At 39.2% G+C, this 15,286-nt stretch overlaps 1 protein-coding gene across 5 annotated transcripts in view; it reads left to right on the forward strand.

The window, feature by feature from the left end:
- Positions 1-1,211: 1,211 nt before the first annotated feature.
- The window catches only part of LOC120461128 (transcription factor COE3), a 115,501-nt gene continuing 101,426 nt past the window's right edge, over positions 1,212-15,286 (forward strand). For 2 of the 5 annotated variants that reach the window (XM_039649262.2, XM_039649263.2), the window contains exon 1: positions 1,212-1,965. In XM_039649262.2, the coding sequence (XP_039505196.1) occupies positions 1,832-1,965 (134 nt within the window). In that variant the 5' untranslated portion in view covers positions 1,212-1,831. The remainder of the gene's footprint in view (positions 1,966-15,286) is intronic. The other 3 variants (XM_039649264.2, XM_039649265.2, XM_039649266.2) reach the window with 2 other exon arrangements.

The raw sequence follows: 15,286 nt of genomic DNA on the forward strand, positions 1-15,286 counted from the left end.
TTTTCTGCCGCTTCAAGTATTTTGTCTTTGAGTGAGACTTGGACGCAACATTTTCAGACAACATAAGCAAGATAATATTGTTGTAAAATAAATTAATTTAAAAAATACATTTTTTGAAGAAGAGTGATATGTAAATATGCTAGGCTATAGCAAAATAAATAGTCCCACAGTTATTATTTAATAATAATAGTAATGTGTAAGGGTATGATGGATCCGAGGGATTTTTTTTGGGGGGAAAAAATGACTGCATTATACGGGGCTCTTTGATTAGGCAATACTATTTTTTAGTTGAAATTGAGTTTGTGTGTGTGTTTTTTTTTTTTCTTACATCCCACTGGGTCGTTTTCTGACTGAGCTCTGGATGGCTATCTGTAATAAATATTTAATCAGGCATCATGTGGTAGAATTCAAAATAATGCCAAAAAACACCAAAAACCCTTAATTCAATGCACAATTTAATTTTTGGGGGGATAATAATGTGTACATGAACAAAAACATTAGCTGATTTACGGGATTAATTTGACAAATAATATAATAACTTTTGTTGATATGATTTATTTAATTTATTTTATATTTGCATTGCAGGCGGACTGATAATAATAATAATATTGTGGTGATGATTGCTATTATTATTATAGTCCATGCAGCTGCTAATAACCCTGTGGCTTCGCAAAATTGAATATTCTTCTAATTTATCGAGCAGGAGGCAGCATATAGTCCCTAGTCAGGAGGACAACTTCATTCCTCAAGGTTTTACAAAATTAAGAGATGTCACTGTTTAATAATAATATCTGACAGTGTTACAGAATATTACTGCGCTTTGCCATATGTGGAAACATAATGTATAGTAGCCTTTCCAGTATGCTTATGGATCCTCATTCACTCACTGTGTATTAAATCATACTTCGGCTGCACTTTTAGACAAATTTGACTTCTGGAAAACGATATATCCAAGTCGGTTATGTTTTAATCATGATAGATGAAATGCATCGTGAATGTTCCTGGATATTAAAGAGAAGTGTCAGGTTGAATCTGGAAAGCACGAGACCACTTCCACAGGCAGAGCGCTCAGTCCCTCTAACATCAGCTGAGTTTTTGCGGCCAATTTTGAAAATGACGCAAGGGATGACCGTGACCAATCAGAGCGCGGAACGGAGATTGACATGTAAATGACTTCGCCTTTTAAGGACAAGTCTCCGCCCTCGTCAAGTCCACGCTTGTCCCCCCCGAGAGCTCTGGAGCCGCGGAACCCGAGAGAAGGTGCGCTCCGCTGGGACACAGGAGGCATTAAGAGACGGGGAGGGAGGGAATGAGATTTCTTGCTACCCAATCCCTCTTTTCCCCAGGGACAGCAAGCCTTCCCTGGTCCATCCCTCCCTCTTGTTTGGTAATCATTTCATTTTACTCCTTTTTGAAGCAGTCGCCCGTTTTATCCCACTTTTCATTTCACAATCCCGTGCGCGTCTGTTCGCCTTCTTCTTCAGAGCAAGTTCGCGTTCTCCCCTCTTTCTCCCCGCGACGAGAAGGTCTGCTTGATCCCGGCTGATCGTTTCCTTTGAGATGCTCCACAGCTCTTGCCTTCTCTCTCCACCCTCTTTTAACTAGAGACCGGTTAATCTTGAGTGAACTGAACTTGGGTTTGGAATCTAAAAGAAAGAGGAACACCCAAAGGGATACGGCAGCGCGTCTTTGGATAAGGACCTCTTTCCCCTTGTTGCACTTTGGGGGAAGATTTTTTTCCCTTTCAGTTGGTTTTTGTTAATCCAGGCGGTGCAGGAGGATTATTCCACTCGAGCTGGTGTAGAGAGACATCCCCCAGAAGGCTATTTTCATGTTCTCCATCCAGGACGGTCTCCCACGGGGAGCCTTGACCATGAAAGAAGAGCCCCTTACGAGTGGCATGACGCCGGTGCGCTCTTGGATGCAGAGCGCGGGGATACTGGATGCCAACACAGCTGCGCAAAGGTAAACATCACCAACAAGCTCCAAGTTGTTCATATTCCAAGTAGTTGGGTGCGTGAATCGGAGCTGCTTCTGAAAGAGAAAGCGCTTTGCCACAGTTCTGTGAGTGTTTCGAAACGAGTTGTTTTGAATCTGTAAGTGCTCATACAAAGTCGTTGCAAACAGCACAGTACCTATCCCAGTCAGTTTGTCGGCTGTTATTTAGTTGTAGACGTGTTGTAACCGATTGCGCATCTTTAGGCGCATTAGCAAAAGCTGCTCGCTCCACTCCAGAAAGGCGGACTCTGATTACACTAGCTGTCACACATGAGAAAACATTGTTCTACCTGATTTTTCGCGGTTGAAAGAGAGCTGGAGCGCTTTCAGGTTGTCCTGGATAGGAATGTCCCGCTCATGCCATCTCATTACCGTTAAAATGTTGACATTTCGCGCTAATCTAATAATATTTTACGTGCGTCGCAGGGGCAGAGAGCTCTAGTAAGAATCACTGACAACCACGAGTTTATAGTTTGTTTGTAAATAAAATATGCAATATTCGAGAGCCCTTGAAATAGTCGATTAAAAAGGATCTTAAATTATTATTCGGCGTTATCTTATTCATGTGTTACATTAGCTACAGAATAATGCAGAAAGTGTCGAAAATGTGTTTTACGCTGTCGTAGACAAAACTGTTTTCACAAACAGAAAAGTCAAACCGACCACGCGTGTTTTTTCAATAGCGTAATGCAAACCAAACCAGTTTCCAAACCATTTGCGCTTGGATCAAAGTTAGTTTTAGCGCTGTGAGTTGACTTCCTCCGCGCCTACTCTCCTGAATGGTGTTGAAACACCGAGGAAATGTGTGATCTTCTGTCTCAGCCTTCAAAGAAAGACCTGGGATTTTGAGAAATGTGTAAAGGTTACACTCAAGTTGTCTTGTAGAAATTTTACGCAGAGTGACAACATTTGTTTGAGACTCGAGCATTAAAAAAAACTCCGATAACGGCTCAAAATGATTATTATATGGGCCGTGATATCATGTTAAAACTGTTTAAAAATATATAGGAGAGGGAAGAACAGGGAGCATCACACTAATTCTGAAAAATGAATTGTATGTTGAACCGGCCACGCTTTTTTTAAGAAAATATACGTGTGTTTTTGGACCAAAATTTCAATTTATTTTCTTTTTCTGACTTCATAAACGCACAGAGAAAACGGTCAAGGACTAAATGAGATTTGCTAATTTACTGCTATTGATTTTTTTTTTTAGCATAGCCTATTTGAGCTCAATTAAAAACTTTATGTAGGCCTAACGTTATATTTGTTTATCATTGGCTATTTAATTTGTCTGGAGCAAGGCCAAGCGTGCGGGCTACAATTAATTAACATCTAAATAATATTTTATGTGATATTTATACTAAATTGAGCAGTAAAACGCTGTTAATGAGACAGGTTGTTATTTTCTGCTGGTGTGTGGAAAAGGCTATCTATATGCATCCTAAAATCAAAACATCTTCAGGACATATACGCTTTCGAGGCGTTTTTAATGTACAAATTATCTTACAGTTCATCGCCTACCAAGAGATATGCTGCGTTTACATGTTTTCGTGATTCCCTTGAATACGTTCGGAGATAAATCCCCGTGGTATATTAATATTGCATATTGTGAAGGATAAAGTTGATGTTTCAAACTTACACCAAGGCCAGCTGCCGTGTACAAGTGGCCGAAATCACCTGTCCATTCACAGCCTTTCACATGCGCTAACATGACAAAAGTCGCGAAAACCTTGTTCACCAGTGAGTTATTTGCAGTCGAAGCTGTTGATGTTTTATGATATTAATTCGAGACAAAAATGCAGAGTCTTTGGGCATCTAATTACCCTACATGGGATAAACTCACATCTTGAATTATTTATTATGGGGAGAAAAAAAAAGTCGCATTGAATGTAAGTTTCAATGCATATGCGCATACAAAAAGTCCATATGCAATGTGACAAGAAAAAGCACGTTTTATGTGCATTTATTTATTTAATTATTAAAAAAAATAATCGGTCAAAATTATCGCACGTTTTATAGCCTAGCCTAATTTCTCATGCTTAAAGTTAACCGTGCTTTCTCATCATGTAGCAGGGCTGCAGAAAAACACATATGTAAATGTTCATACCAAACCGTTTCCCTCATAATAAATTATTTGCACTATATAATCAGCCTCATACACAACATTCTCCCGAGCTCAAACGTATAGCGAAAGTGTCACGATAGCATCTTAAACTAAAACTAAAAGATTCAAAAAGGCTACTTAAATGTTTAATAATAGTTCTTAATTTTTGCATTACAAATAGTGTGTTAATAACCCTTAATATGTTGTACATTTCAATATTAGTCCATTAATGCTTTAGTTAACTTTCAGGTAAAATAAATATGCACCTCTTCTTCTGCTTCTACTTTCCCCTTCTCTCTTTCTTGCTCTCTCACTCTCACATTGTTTTTAAATTTAGTGCTCCATTTTAATCTCAAATATAGCTACCAACATCAGTTTTATGGGTGCAGTAAAGGGTGAAGAGACAGTAAAGAGAGTGAATCTAGACAAAAGAAGCAAAAGTGAGAGCTTAATTTTATTTTAATCTTTAATGTGATCCTGTTCCTACCATGTGTTGGCTGTGGGGTTGAGCTTGTTGTAAAGTGCAACCCTTTTTTTGGTTTAGTGCTGTCAGAGTAAAAAAAAGGAAAGTCATTATTCAGACCAATTGGGATTCTGCATTCAATTTTTTTAACTGCAAAAAATGAGGATTGAAGCATGATTCCCTTATTATTACTCACAATGTAATCACAGTTCAGTGCAAATTTTCATTCAGTGTAAACTTATTTGGATTGCTTTGCTATCTAAATAGATAGACAGAGTTGGCGGAACAGGTTTGTGATGCTCGGGTAGCTCGGGGGTACGTTTGTGGGGTCCATCTCCCCCCGAGCATTTCTCTCTCTCTTTCTCGCTGGGCCTAGGGGTGAGTGAGAGGGCCGCACAGCTGGGGAACAGATTTCGATTGACCCTTTCACCGATTCCGTACCCCTACACTGTAAAACCTGGCAAAGTGAATTATGTCGCCTCTGTTTTGTCCGCTGGGGTGAGAAGGAGGGGGTCAGACTAATGAAGTCCAGACCCACAGGCTTTGTACAAAATAAAATAAAATGTAAAAAAGCGTTTTTTTCTCTGCACCGTCCCAAAATCCCTTACATGCTGAAATGGCGGGATAGCCAGATATGCTACAACAACACCGGACGGTACAGAAATGGCACTTGGCCGCTCCCAAAAAAAGTTGTTTAAAACATTTCCGTATTCGTAAATACATTAAAACACTCACCGAATCACAAAACACACCTGATTTACAGGGTCTCGCTCTGCTCTGTCTCAGTTGACGCCTGCATGCTGGAATGTAACACAGAGAAACAAGTGTTTTGGAAGCAGCTGGCCCATAACACGCTCGCGATTAGAGGCCGGGTGCAGGGCCACCTCTGTAATGACCCCATTAGAAACATACAGGTGACCAGCTAATGATTTCAGCTGTAGGCCACTAACGATTTTAGAAATGACTGTAAGGTTGTTGTTTTTTTTAAAGAAACGAGTGCTATAATTTGTAGTGTGTGTGCAGGTCTGGCAGGTGCAGTAGGGCTAAACCTACAGCAAACACTCACAAGTGCAATCCTAATAAAACACACACAGACCTCACAGTGCAGGGGCAGCACTTCACACACACTGACTACACTGCTCGCTCTCTCAGTCCAGCTGAGGAGAGACATGTGACCAGTGCATTGATCAAGGCGTCTAGAGCAGATCAGTTACAATGAGACCCTGGCTAATTTAACTCTCTCTCTCATGATAAAAAGAAAAAACAAATATATGGCATTTCGGAGTGAGACAAGGAATTCAATGTGATTCAATTAAAGCATAAAGAATGCAATAATATTAGGGCTTAACAAATGTAAATACCCCTTTCCTATGCACTTGATACACTTCTGCAGCTCTAGCCTATTCTTTGTCACATGTTCAATTAGAGAGTCCTGATCGCATGAAACATTTGTCTGTAATTTAGCCGTCCAGCTCCAGGAAATAACTTCTCACTGTGCAATGGTTTACTTGTCTCAGTGCAATTACGAACAAATTAGAAATGAGCTGGAAGCGTTTAGCACTGGCTGGTTATACGCTTTTACGATTAAAGAAGAGGAGTATTATGTTCCCGACGTGTTGCAGTGTCTGACAGTGCCGTCAGCTCTTTGAATTTGTCGGTGCATGTGTGTTAATCTTTATTGCTAGTTACACTGGCTTTATAGTGCGATTAGCAATCATTGTGTGGACAGTAATTACCATTATTTGGATACAAGACATTAAAAGCTCCTGTTTATTTTAGAGACTTGCATTATGGATCAGAATATTATTTTTTCAGGAAAACCTGATTAATCTTTATGGTCCATATCACACGATATATATATGAGGACCACTATTTTGCATTAAAAAAGTCTGAGTTCATAATCTTAGACTGCATCATGTGACGTGCCCTCGTTTTGTCTCAGCTGTGGAGCGTTCCACACTGACATGATATAGCGAGCGATAAACAAACGCGGGTGAATTTGATTAGATGTCTAATCTGTGAGTGAGCCGCGAGTCTATTGACTCAGATCATCTCGTGTTGAGAGCCACAATCAGTGAGCAATGATGGCACATCAACCCCTCTGACTCCACGGGCCTTCAGCACAGCACCTTCTCTTCTCAGAAGAGACGTTTAGGTGGCATAAGCAGTGTTTTTTCAGTGGCTCGTTGTTTTTTTTTTGGGTGAAAATTCAGATTTTGTTCAACGCGTTTGTTTAAAACATGTTCGGGTGCTTTTAAGTGGCATTCATTGCATGAAGTGATTCCCTTATAGATCGAGATTATTCAAAATCAGTCAACAAAAAGGATCCAAATAAATGAACGGATGATAAATGACATTGAAAAGTAAATATTTGGGCTTTAATTTTTTTTTTTTTATTATTATTGAGAACCATGCATATTGTATAAACCAGTTTACATATAGCCAAACATGTCGGTGTATATAGAAAGTACAGTGAAAAAAAAAAAACATCTGTACATCTTAAACAATTGCATTCGCAGTTTGTATTGCTTTAATATTTTTTCTATTACGTATTTTTCCAAATGTCCAATTGTTCAAACTTATGCATTTTTTTTTCAAACAATTTGACTATATGAATATATTGACAATCAAATGCATTAATTAAATAAAAAATAAGTGTTACATTTTCATCACCGTCCAATGAGAAACACCTTAACATAGAAACGAACCCTCTGATGCATTTTTTAAGTTACATATAAAACATATTAGGTGATAACTTTTGACCCTTACCCATAATTATTGCATTGGATTTGCATTTCTCTTAAAATACATAATTTGAGGGGTAATATATTTTTTTCTACACACTCTAAAAAAATGCTGGGTTGTTTTAACCCAATTTTGGGTCAAATATAGACAAACCCAGCTGTTGTTAAATTTATTAATTGCATTTTTTTAATACATCATTTGGGTTTGTCCGTATTTTACCCACAATTGGGTTAAAACAACCCAGTATTTTTTAGAGCGTGGGTTGTTTCAATATGGACAAACCCAAAAGATTGAAATTGAACCAATTACAGTTGAAAGGGAAAGTTGAAGTTGGGTTACCATTTTAAATAAAATTTTTAACCCAACATTTGGGTTTGTCCATACTGGACCCAAATTTGTGGGTCCAATATGACGAGTGTGTATATTTCTCTATTTTTGTATGCCTTGTCTTTACTAATCCATGCATCAGAGGTTAAGGGAACACAATCAGGAACAGATAGGCATTTAAAGACACTGTGTACTTTTCAGGAAAGTGTTAGTATTTGTGTGTGTGTGTGTGAATAAAACGGCGAGCAGGCGGTGGTGGCAGCGATGCAGGCAGCTGGTGATGTATGTGCCAGCTTATCGCTGGGAGACGTGACAGACATGCCGTTTGTGTTTGTGTGGCAATAGAAATCATGGAGAAATGACAGGCCTTTCTTTATGCAAAGATCCTCTCCGACACGTTTGCTTTGACTTACGGCCACCCGTTACTGTGCAGCGGTGACAAATGCCTCTATTACTCTCTGCACTCTGTCATTCCAGAAAGGTTTTCCTATGATTCCACGTCGTAACATCCAATTAGCGATAAAGAAACAAAGATGCCGACTATCCATAAATGCAATCAGCACATCTGGCGCGGCGCTTTCACCTCAGATAACTGCCATGTAAAATACACATTTTTATACTTTAGGGGGAACTAAACTGCCCATTTTGACAATTTACAATGCACACGGCTTGTGTTGAACAATTAAATCACCACACACTTGAGTCGAGAGAGAACGAGAGCTACAGAGATATGACACTGCAACAGGCCAAGTGAACCAGAGAAAAAGAAAAGGCCCCGTTTGACCACAAGTGGGATTTGGGTTTCAAAACAACCTCTAATTTTCTCTCTCTCTCTTCCTTTTCTCATTCTGTCTCTGCTCTCCACTAATCCCAATATGCTGCCCGTGCTCCTACAGCGCTTTAGTCCTCAACTCATTAAATCTTATTACACAGCTAATAAGCGCTAACCAAACATACCGCTGCCATGCTGACTGCCCGCTGCCGCCCCCCAACACCGCACGAGTGCACACACACACACACACACACACTCGTAAGCATGAGCAAATGTATGCCACAGTAATTGTCTGTTTCTGCATAAATTACTCCTCATGTAAACATAGAGTATGTGCATATCTTAGCATCCAACATCCTCAAAATACTTCCACACGGACCCGGATGAGCACGAGAAAAGCGAGGATGTTCTGGTTCTCAGCTTTCTTCTTTCTCGTTTGGTCTGTTTTGGACATTTATTGGAGTAAAGGTCAAATTAAATATGATTCCCTAATGTTGGTTAATTTAGAGAATGATCTCCTTCTCACTGATGAAGGCAGGTGCTTTATCGACCAAGCTGATACCATCCAGCCATGTAACCTTGTTTTTAGTTTTGACGAGACCTTTCTGTCAGGGAAACTGGTTCTGAGACCTTTTTGAAAGGATGGAAGCAACAAAACCGAACAAGAAATCCTTAAAAAAGTGAAAAGAAGGAAAAGCGCAAGAGAGAGAGAACGAGATTTACATTTACTTGTTGGATCAGCATGTTGGCGCTCAGCCAGGGCAGAGATGATTTTTCCGCGTCACATTTGTATAAACAGAGCGCTGCTGTACGGCTCATTAGTTCGATAGTGAGAGAGAGAGACGAGCTGTAGTTAAAGACTTCCCTTTGTCACAGTCCATCACAGGCGTGATTAATGTCACCAAGATGTGGGGCCGAGTCTGTGATGCCACCCATATGCCACACACACACACACACACACACTCTACATGTGTCATATATAGTATCGCAGGCGTTTTAACAGACACCATGCCGAGAAAAAAAGAAAAAATACTGGTTGACACAGTCAATACAAAATTGACTGCCGTTTTTGAAAGAGATGGAAACATTTATTCAGCAAGGATGCTTTCAATTGTTGTTAAAGAAGTTTGTACAACGTATTCTCACCCCAAGGCGTCACCTTTGACCATGCTTCAATATTTGACGTTTTAGGCGCCCTTTAGCGTCACTTACATGACGCGATCCTACGGCGTCATCTAACTGACGCTAAAGGAAAGCGTCAGTTAGAGGACGCGGTTAGGTTTAGGTGTGGGGTGGGGGTAGGGTACACGCGATCCTAGGGCGTCATCTAACTGACGCTAAAGGGCGCCTAAAGCGTCAGATATTGAAGCATGTCCAAATGCTTCCCAAGGCGTCAGTTAGGTGACGCCTTGCGAGTGAGAATGGGCTGAGTTTGTAATGTTACAAAAGGTTTCTGTTTCAAATAAATTGTGTTCTTTTTTAACTTTCTATTCATCAAAGAGTCTTGATGGAAAAATGTATCAAGGTTTCCTCAAAAATAATAAGAAGCGCAAATGTTTGCAACAATGATAATTGATAATAATAAATGTTTCTTCCGCACCAAATCGCAATATGTGACATGATAATTCGAACATAAACATTTTTACAGACCCCAAATGAAGTGTAGTGTACAATAAAGATAACTTACGTTTGTTAACACAACAATGATTTAATAAAAATGGAAACGTTTTCCTTTGCGTTTTTCGCTTATGGATGCTTATGGACCCATTTAGACGGATCCGCGAAAACAAATAAAGACGCTGTATAATGCTGCTAGGCCCATAGTTGGCGATGTCACTTTGTAAAGAAACACTACACATCTATAGACGGAGCATGTAATACACGTGAGCATTGCGTCACTGTTTTCATATATTTGCGTTTTTTGTAGTTTTCATGAGGACAATAACGGTAGCATGTAATGGGCTCTATGCACGGCGGTATTTCCGGTGAAGCATTAGGGATGCTCGATAACTTCCGGCGATCGTAGAGTCCAATGCAATACCGAGAATTTATATCGAATTTTATACTCCATGGTTATACTAAAGAAACGTTAGTCACAAAAACAGATAAAACAGACACCCCTCGTTGTGTTTATGCTTCTTTTTAAAATTATATTAAATAAATATAACTATATATAAAATTACATCTAAACGTATGTACGTTTCATTTCAAAGACTGGAGGACAGTAAATTTTGATGACTCTGCCATAATCCCGTTTTCCTCGGTTTTCCTCCGCTTTAATCTCCACAACCGGAAATGGACGAGCATCCCTGCGTCAAATGCGGAATTTATGCGTGCATATAGCCCATACACATGAGCATTGCGTCACCATTTTCAAATTTTTGCGTTTTTGTAGTTTACATGAAGAAAATAACGGTAGCATGTAATACACACGAGCATTGCGTCACCGTTTTCACAAATTTGCGTTTTTGTAGTTTACATAAAGACAATAACAGTAGCATGTAATACACATGAGCATTGCGTCACCATTTTCACATTTTTGCGTTTTTGTAGTTTACATGAAGAAAATAACGGTAGCATGTAATACACACAAGCATTGCGTCACCGTTTTCACAAATTTGCGTTTTTGTAGTTTACATGAAGACAATAACAGTAGCATGTAATACACATGAGCATTGCGTCACCATTTTCACATATTTGCGTTTTTGTAGTTTAAAAAAAATTCAAAAACGTTCACTTTGAGCCCTATTGCTGTGTAAATTAATGGCAAAAATGCATAAGTTTGCCATTTTTAGCTTTAAAAAAAAACTATCTTGTATATCTAACTGACACTTTTGACCATGCGTGTAAATCCAACGCACATGGCAACCTTTAGCATCAGTTAGATGACGCGGGTAGGTTTAGGTCTGGGGTAGGGTTTGGGTTAGACCACTAGGAGGCGCGTCTCATATTGACGCTAAATGGTGCCATGTGCGTCGGATGTTGACGCATGGTCAAAAGCGCCAGTTAGATGACGCCTTGGGATGAGAACGGGCTGCAAATTCATAACTTCAACATTAAGTATGCATGTTAAACACCAACCGACCTCTGAAACATCTTTTCTTTTTGCTGACGTAATCTAAGTCCCATTTGCGGGAAAAATAGTAGTAACCAATAACGTAGCCTAACAATCCAATCAAATCCCGACAGCTGATAGCAATCCCGACAGCTCTACATTTGAATACCAAATATTCTGTTGTACTCTGAAACACGGAGTTAAAAGTGTTGTAAATTACATATTTGCAATTAAGTGGTGCAGGGATGACGTCAAAACCCGGAAGTCTAATTCGCCACTGGTTTCCTCGAGATTTTCCCATGGGGTTTTATAATGTTAAGGACTGTGTTAAACATAACTCGACGATACTTTGATGTTTTGTTCTACGATGTAAACTGCACACACTCACACCTCAACTATTAGATACATACGTTTTTAAAATAAACATGCAGTTTGATTTATCATCATTTTGCAGTGAGTTTATTGTTTTATTGAGATGTACATGCGAAGGCATCACTACTTTTTGCTCAGACACGTCATCTAATTCCTCAAAATCTCAGCAGATCCTGCTTTGTATCGGCAGTTTCTTCTCTGCATGTTCATTAGCAGATGATTTCAGAGTTTGAGTCTCTGTGCTTAATATCTATTTCCCTCAAGTGTTCAGGCCCTTGAGCTGTGAGGATCTTAGCCTGGGGTTCCTTTTTTCATTCAACATTATTAGACTTTGACTTTTGAATTATTAGACGGCGCTCTTGTATTCTGAAATGTCATCATTACAAACCCTTCAGCTCTTGCCTCTTGCTATGAATGGTTTATTGTGAAAGCGGTTCTGTGAGACTGTATTTATTGATTCAAATAAAAGTCTTCAAGTGGAGGGTGTTTTTACATCCAGAATTGTGTCAGAACCATGGTTGTTTCTGGCTTGCATGCTTTTTCCCCTTTTATTTCTCTCTGCTCTGTGACGAGAAGATGTCAAACAGTGTGTTTAACAGAGACCGTGTGCTGTAGCCGTCCGTTAGCGACTGATTTACACAGCTCTGCTGTCTATGTGTGCGTGTGTATGTCACCTCGATAGCAGTTATTTCGATACGGAGGGAGTGAGAGCCGACCAATCGTGCCTGCCTCTGACTCAGAACTGCTGGAGTGGATATGGCAGCAATCAACATAATTAAAATAATAACACTAACAAGCTTTCCGAGTCGATCGTTTCCTGCGCGTAAAGATCCGTGCTTTGCGAGAGTGTGCGGGAACGCTGTCTCTCTCTCTCCTTCACCCCATCAGAAACATGACGCCTGGCTTTGTAACCGAGCTGATGGAGTAATGGAGTGGAGCTCATGATGCAATGCGTGTGTGTTTAAGTGTGATGCTCCTCCACAAATGTGTCATTTTGTAGTTCTGTCTTCCTATGTGAAGGTGATAATTTGTGTTTACATGTGCTTGTGCATTTCATGCAGGATTTGGGCCCAGACTGTTGATGTATCCTGTTGTGCGAAATATATGACATATTTATTCTGAAATGTAAAAATGTCACACTGCAGGATCATTCATACACTCTTAAAAATGCTGGGTTAAAAAATGTAATTTCAAATTTTAAACCAACGTTCACTTTCAACTGTACATTTTTAAATTACATTTTTAACCCAACATTTGGGTTGAAACAAGTGTATTTGAACCTATTATCTTGATGATTTGGTTTAAAAAGGTTATTTAGCATTGGCAGTCGACACTTTACATTTTTTTCAAAATGATTTTGACGTATAATACACTTCTCGTAATGTTATTGTGATCTTTGATGAACCGTATGTCTTTTTGGTATTGCATTTAGAGGGCATCTGTCAGACTTAGCACCGCCCTGACCAGTCAGACAGCTAAAGATCTTCACTGCGAATCAATTACTACAGATGAAGAAGATCATATTTCCCATTTACGTTGAAGTCATCCGCTTTAAAAGTGCTCCTCCCAGAATCCCCCTCCCACAGCCTCTTCTGTAAAAGCTGTTTTTGCCTTCAGTGTAGTAACCTCAACTTCACGAATGAGATTTCATCAGGCTCGGATACAAATGAAGCATTAAGCCTTGGTAATAGTACTGGGGAGGGGTCAGGCTTTATTAATGTCCTATCAGGGGAATATCTCAACGAGCGGAGACAGAGAGCAGGCCGCTTTCCAAAACACTGGCTCCCCACCCCGAGCTCAGCAGATGAACAAATATTTATGTATGAGCATATTTTTGAGATTCAAATGCATTTCGGCTCACCTCATCAGGGTAACGAGTAAATAATGAACTGACTTAACAATGACAGCTGCAATTTACGTGTGTGAACTTTTTCATTTAATGATTCAGGGGATTGTAAATATTACGGGGCGCTTGTTTTGACTTAAAGGCGATGTCATTATTTCTATTAATTGTGTTAAAATACTTTTTATATACGTTTTATTAAGTCTGTTATGGTCACGGCTGCTTTTATTTGATAAAAAAATACACCAATACTACATTACAGTCAGTGCTACAATATTGTGCAATATTACTACACTGTAAAATTAATATGCTTTATCTAATCAATAGAATTGTGGCAATAGTTTACAAGCAATATTGTTAATTAAATTTAACAAATTAGAATTGAGTAATAATTAATCAAATTAATTCCTTAAAAGTTAACCATTTAAAATGAGTAAAACTTTTAGTCAACATTATGGTGATCGGTGTTTGTTTTAAAATTACGGTTTAATCTTTGATTTCTGTCTGTTAGTGAGATATTTTTGTTAATTTTTTTGGTGTTAACTTTACTCATTTTAAATCGTTAATTTTTAAGGAATAATTTGATTAATTATTACTCAATTCTAATTTGTTAAATTTAATTAATAATATTGCTTGCAATCTGTTGCCACAATTCTATTGATTAGATAAAGCACATTCATTTTTACAGAGTACAATTCTAAAACAGCTGTTTTGATTTGACATTTTTTAGTGTAATTTATTTCTGGGATGAAAAAGCTCAACTTTTAGCATCATTACTCCAGTCTTCAGTGTCACATGATCCTTCACAAATCATTCTAATATGCTGATTTGCAGCTAAAGAAACATTTCTTATTGTTATCATAGTTCATATTTTTGTGGAACATGTGATACATTGTTTCAGTACTTCTTGATTTTTATTTAGCATTTAATTAAAATGGTAATCAGTAACGTGCGTTTGGGGCGGGACTATTTGTTTGGCAACCAATGGCAGATGTGCTTGGAAAACCTGTCATTATCACCTTTACATACATGAATATTTAAGCATAATATGATTTATTTATAATTCAAATATATTGTTATTAATTAATATTTTGATGCATGCCAAATTTCTTTGTTGAAATCTAATGTGGGAAAAGTGTTAAGAGATCTGATGTCAGTTTCTGCTTGAGGGAAGGGATGCATGCATTACCACCCTATTAAAAATCCAGATCACCTGCATTTTAATCTTCCTTCCTTTACTTCAGGCCGTTTTCTCTCTCTGAGGACCATGTGTCCACTGATCCAGGTATGGAAAGATGATCAGTGCTTGCGTCAGTGGACCAGGGCTGACGGTTTGATTGATAGGTGGAGGTGCGGGGTTGGCGTAGAGGTGCGGGCCTCCTCCTCTCGGGCAGATCCTCGGTCTCTGTCAGTCCGTAGTTTGCCACGCGTTCTAATCGATGCTCAAGTGCGCGAGTCGGGATATAGTCTCCTATCGGCTAAACCCTGGGGAGGCCCGAGCAGGTTTGACTGACAGGTCAGGGAAAGAGGAACGCAGCAGTTGCCAAGGCGAGCCGTACCCAGTAGCGATTGGCAGCCGCAAAGGCAGACGGTGCCTTCTGGGGTCC

The sequence above is a fragment of the Pimephales promelas genome, chromosome 9 (genome assembly GCF_988280905.1).
Source record: "Pimephales promelas chromosome 9, fPimPro1.hap1.1, whole genome shotgun sequence".
Classification (NCBI taxonomy): domain Eukaryota; kingdom Metazoa; phylum Chordata; class Actinopteri; order Cypriniformes; family Leuciscidae; genus Pimephales; species Pimephales promelas.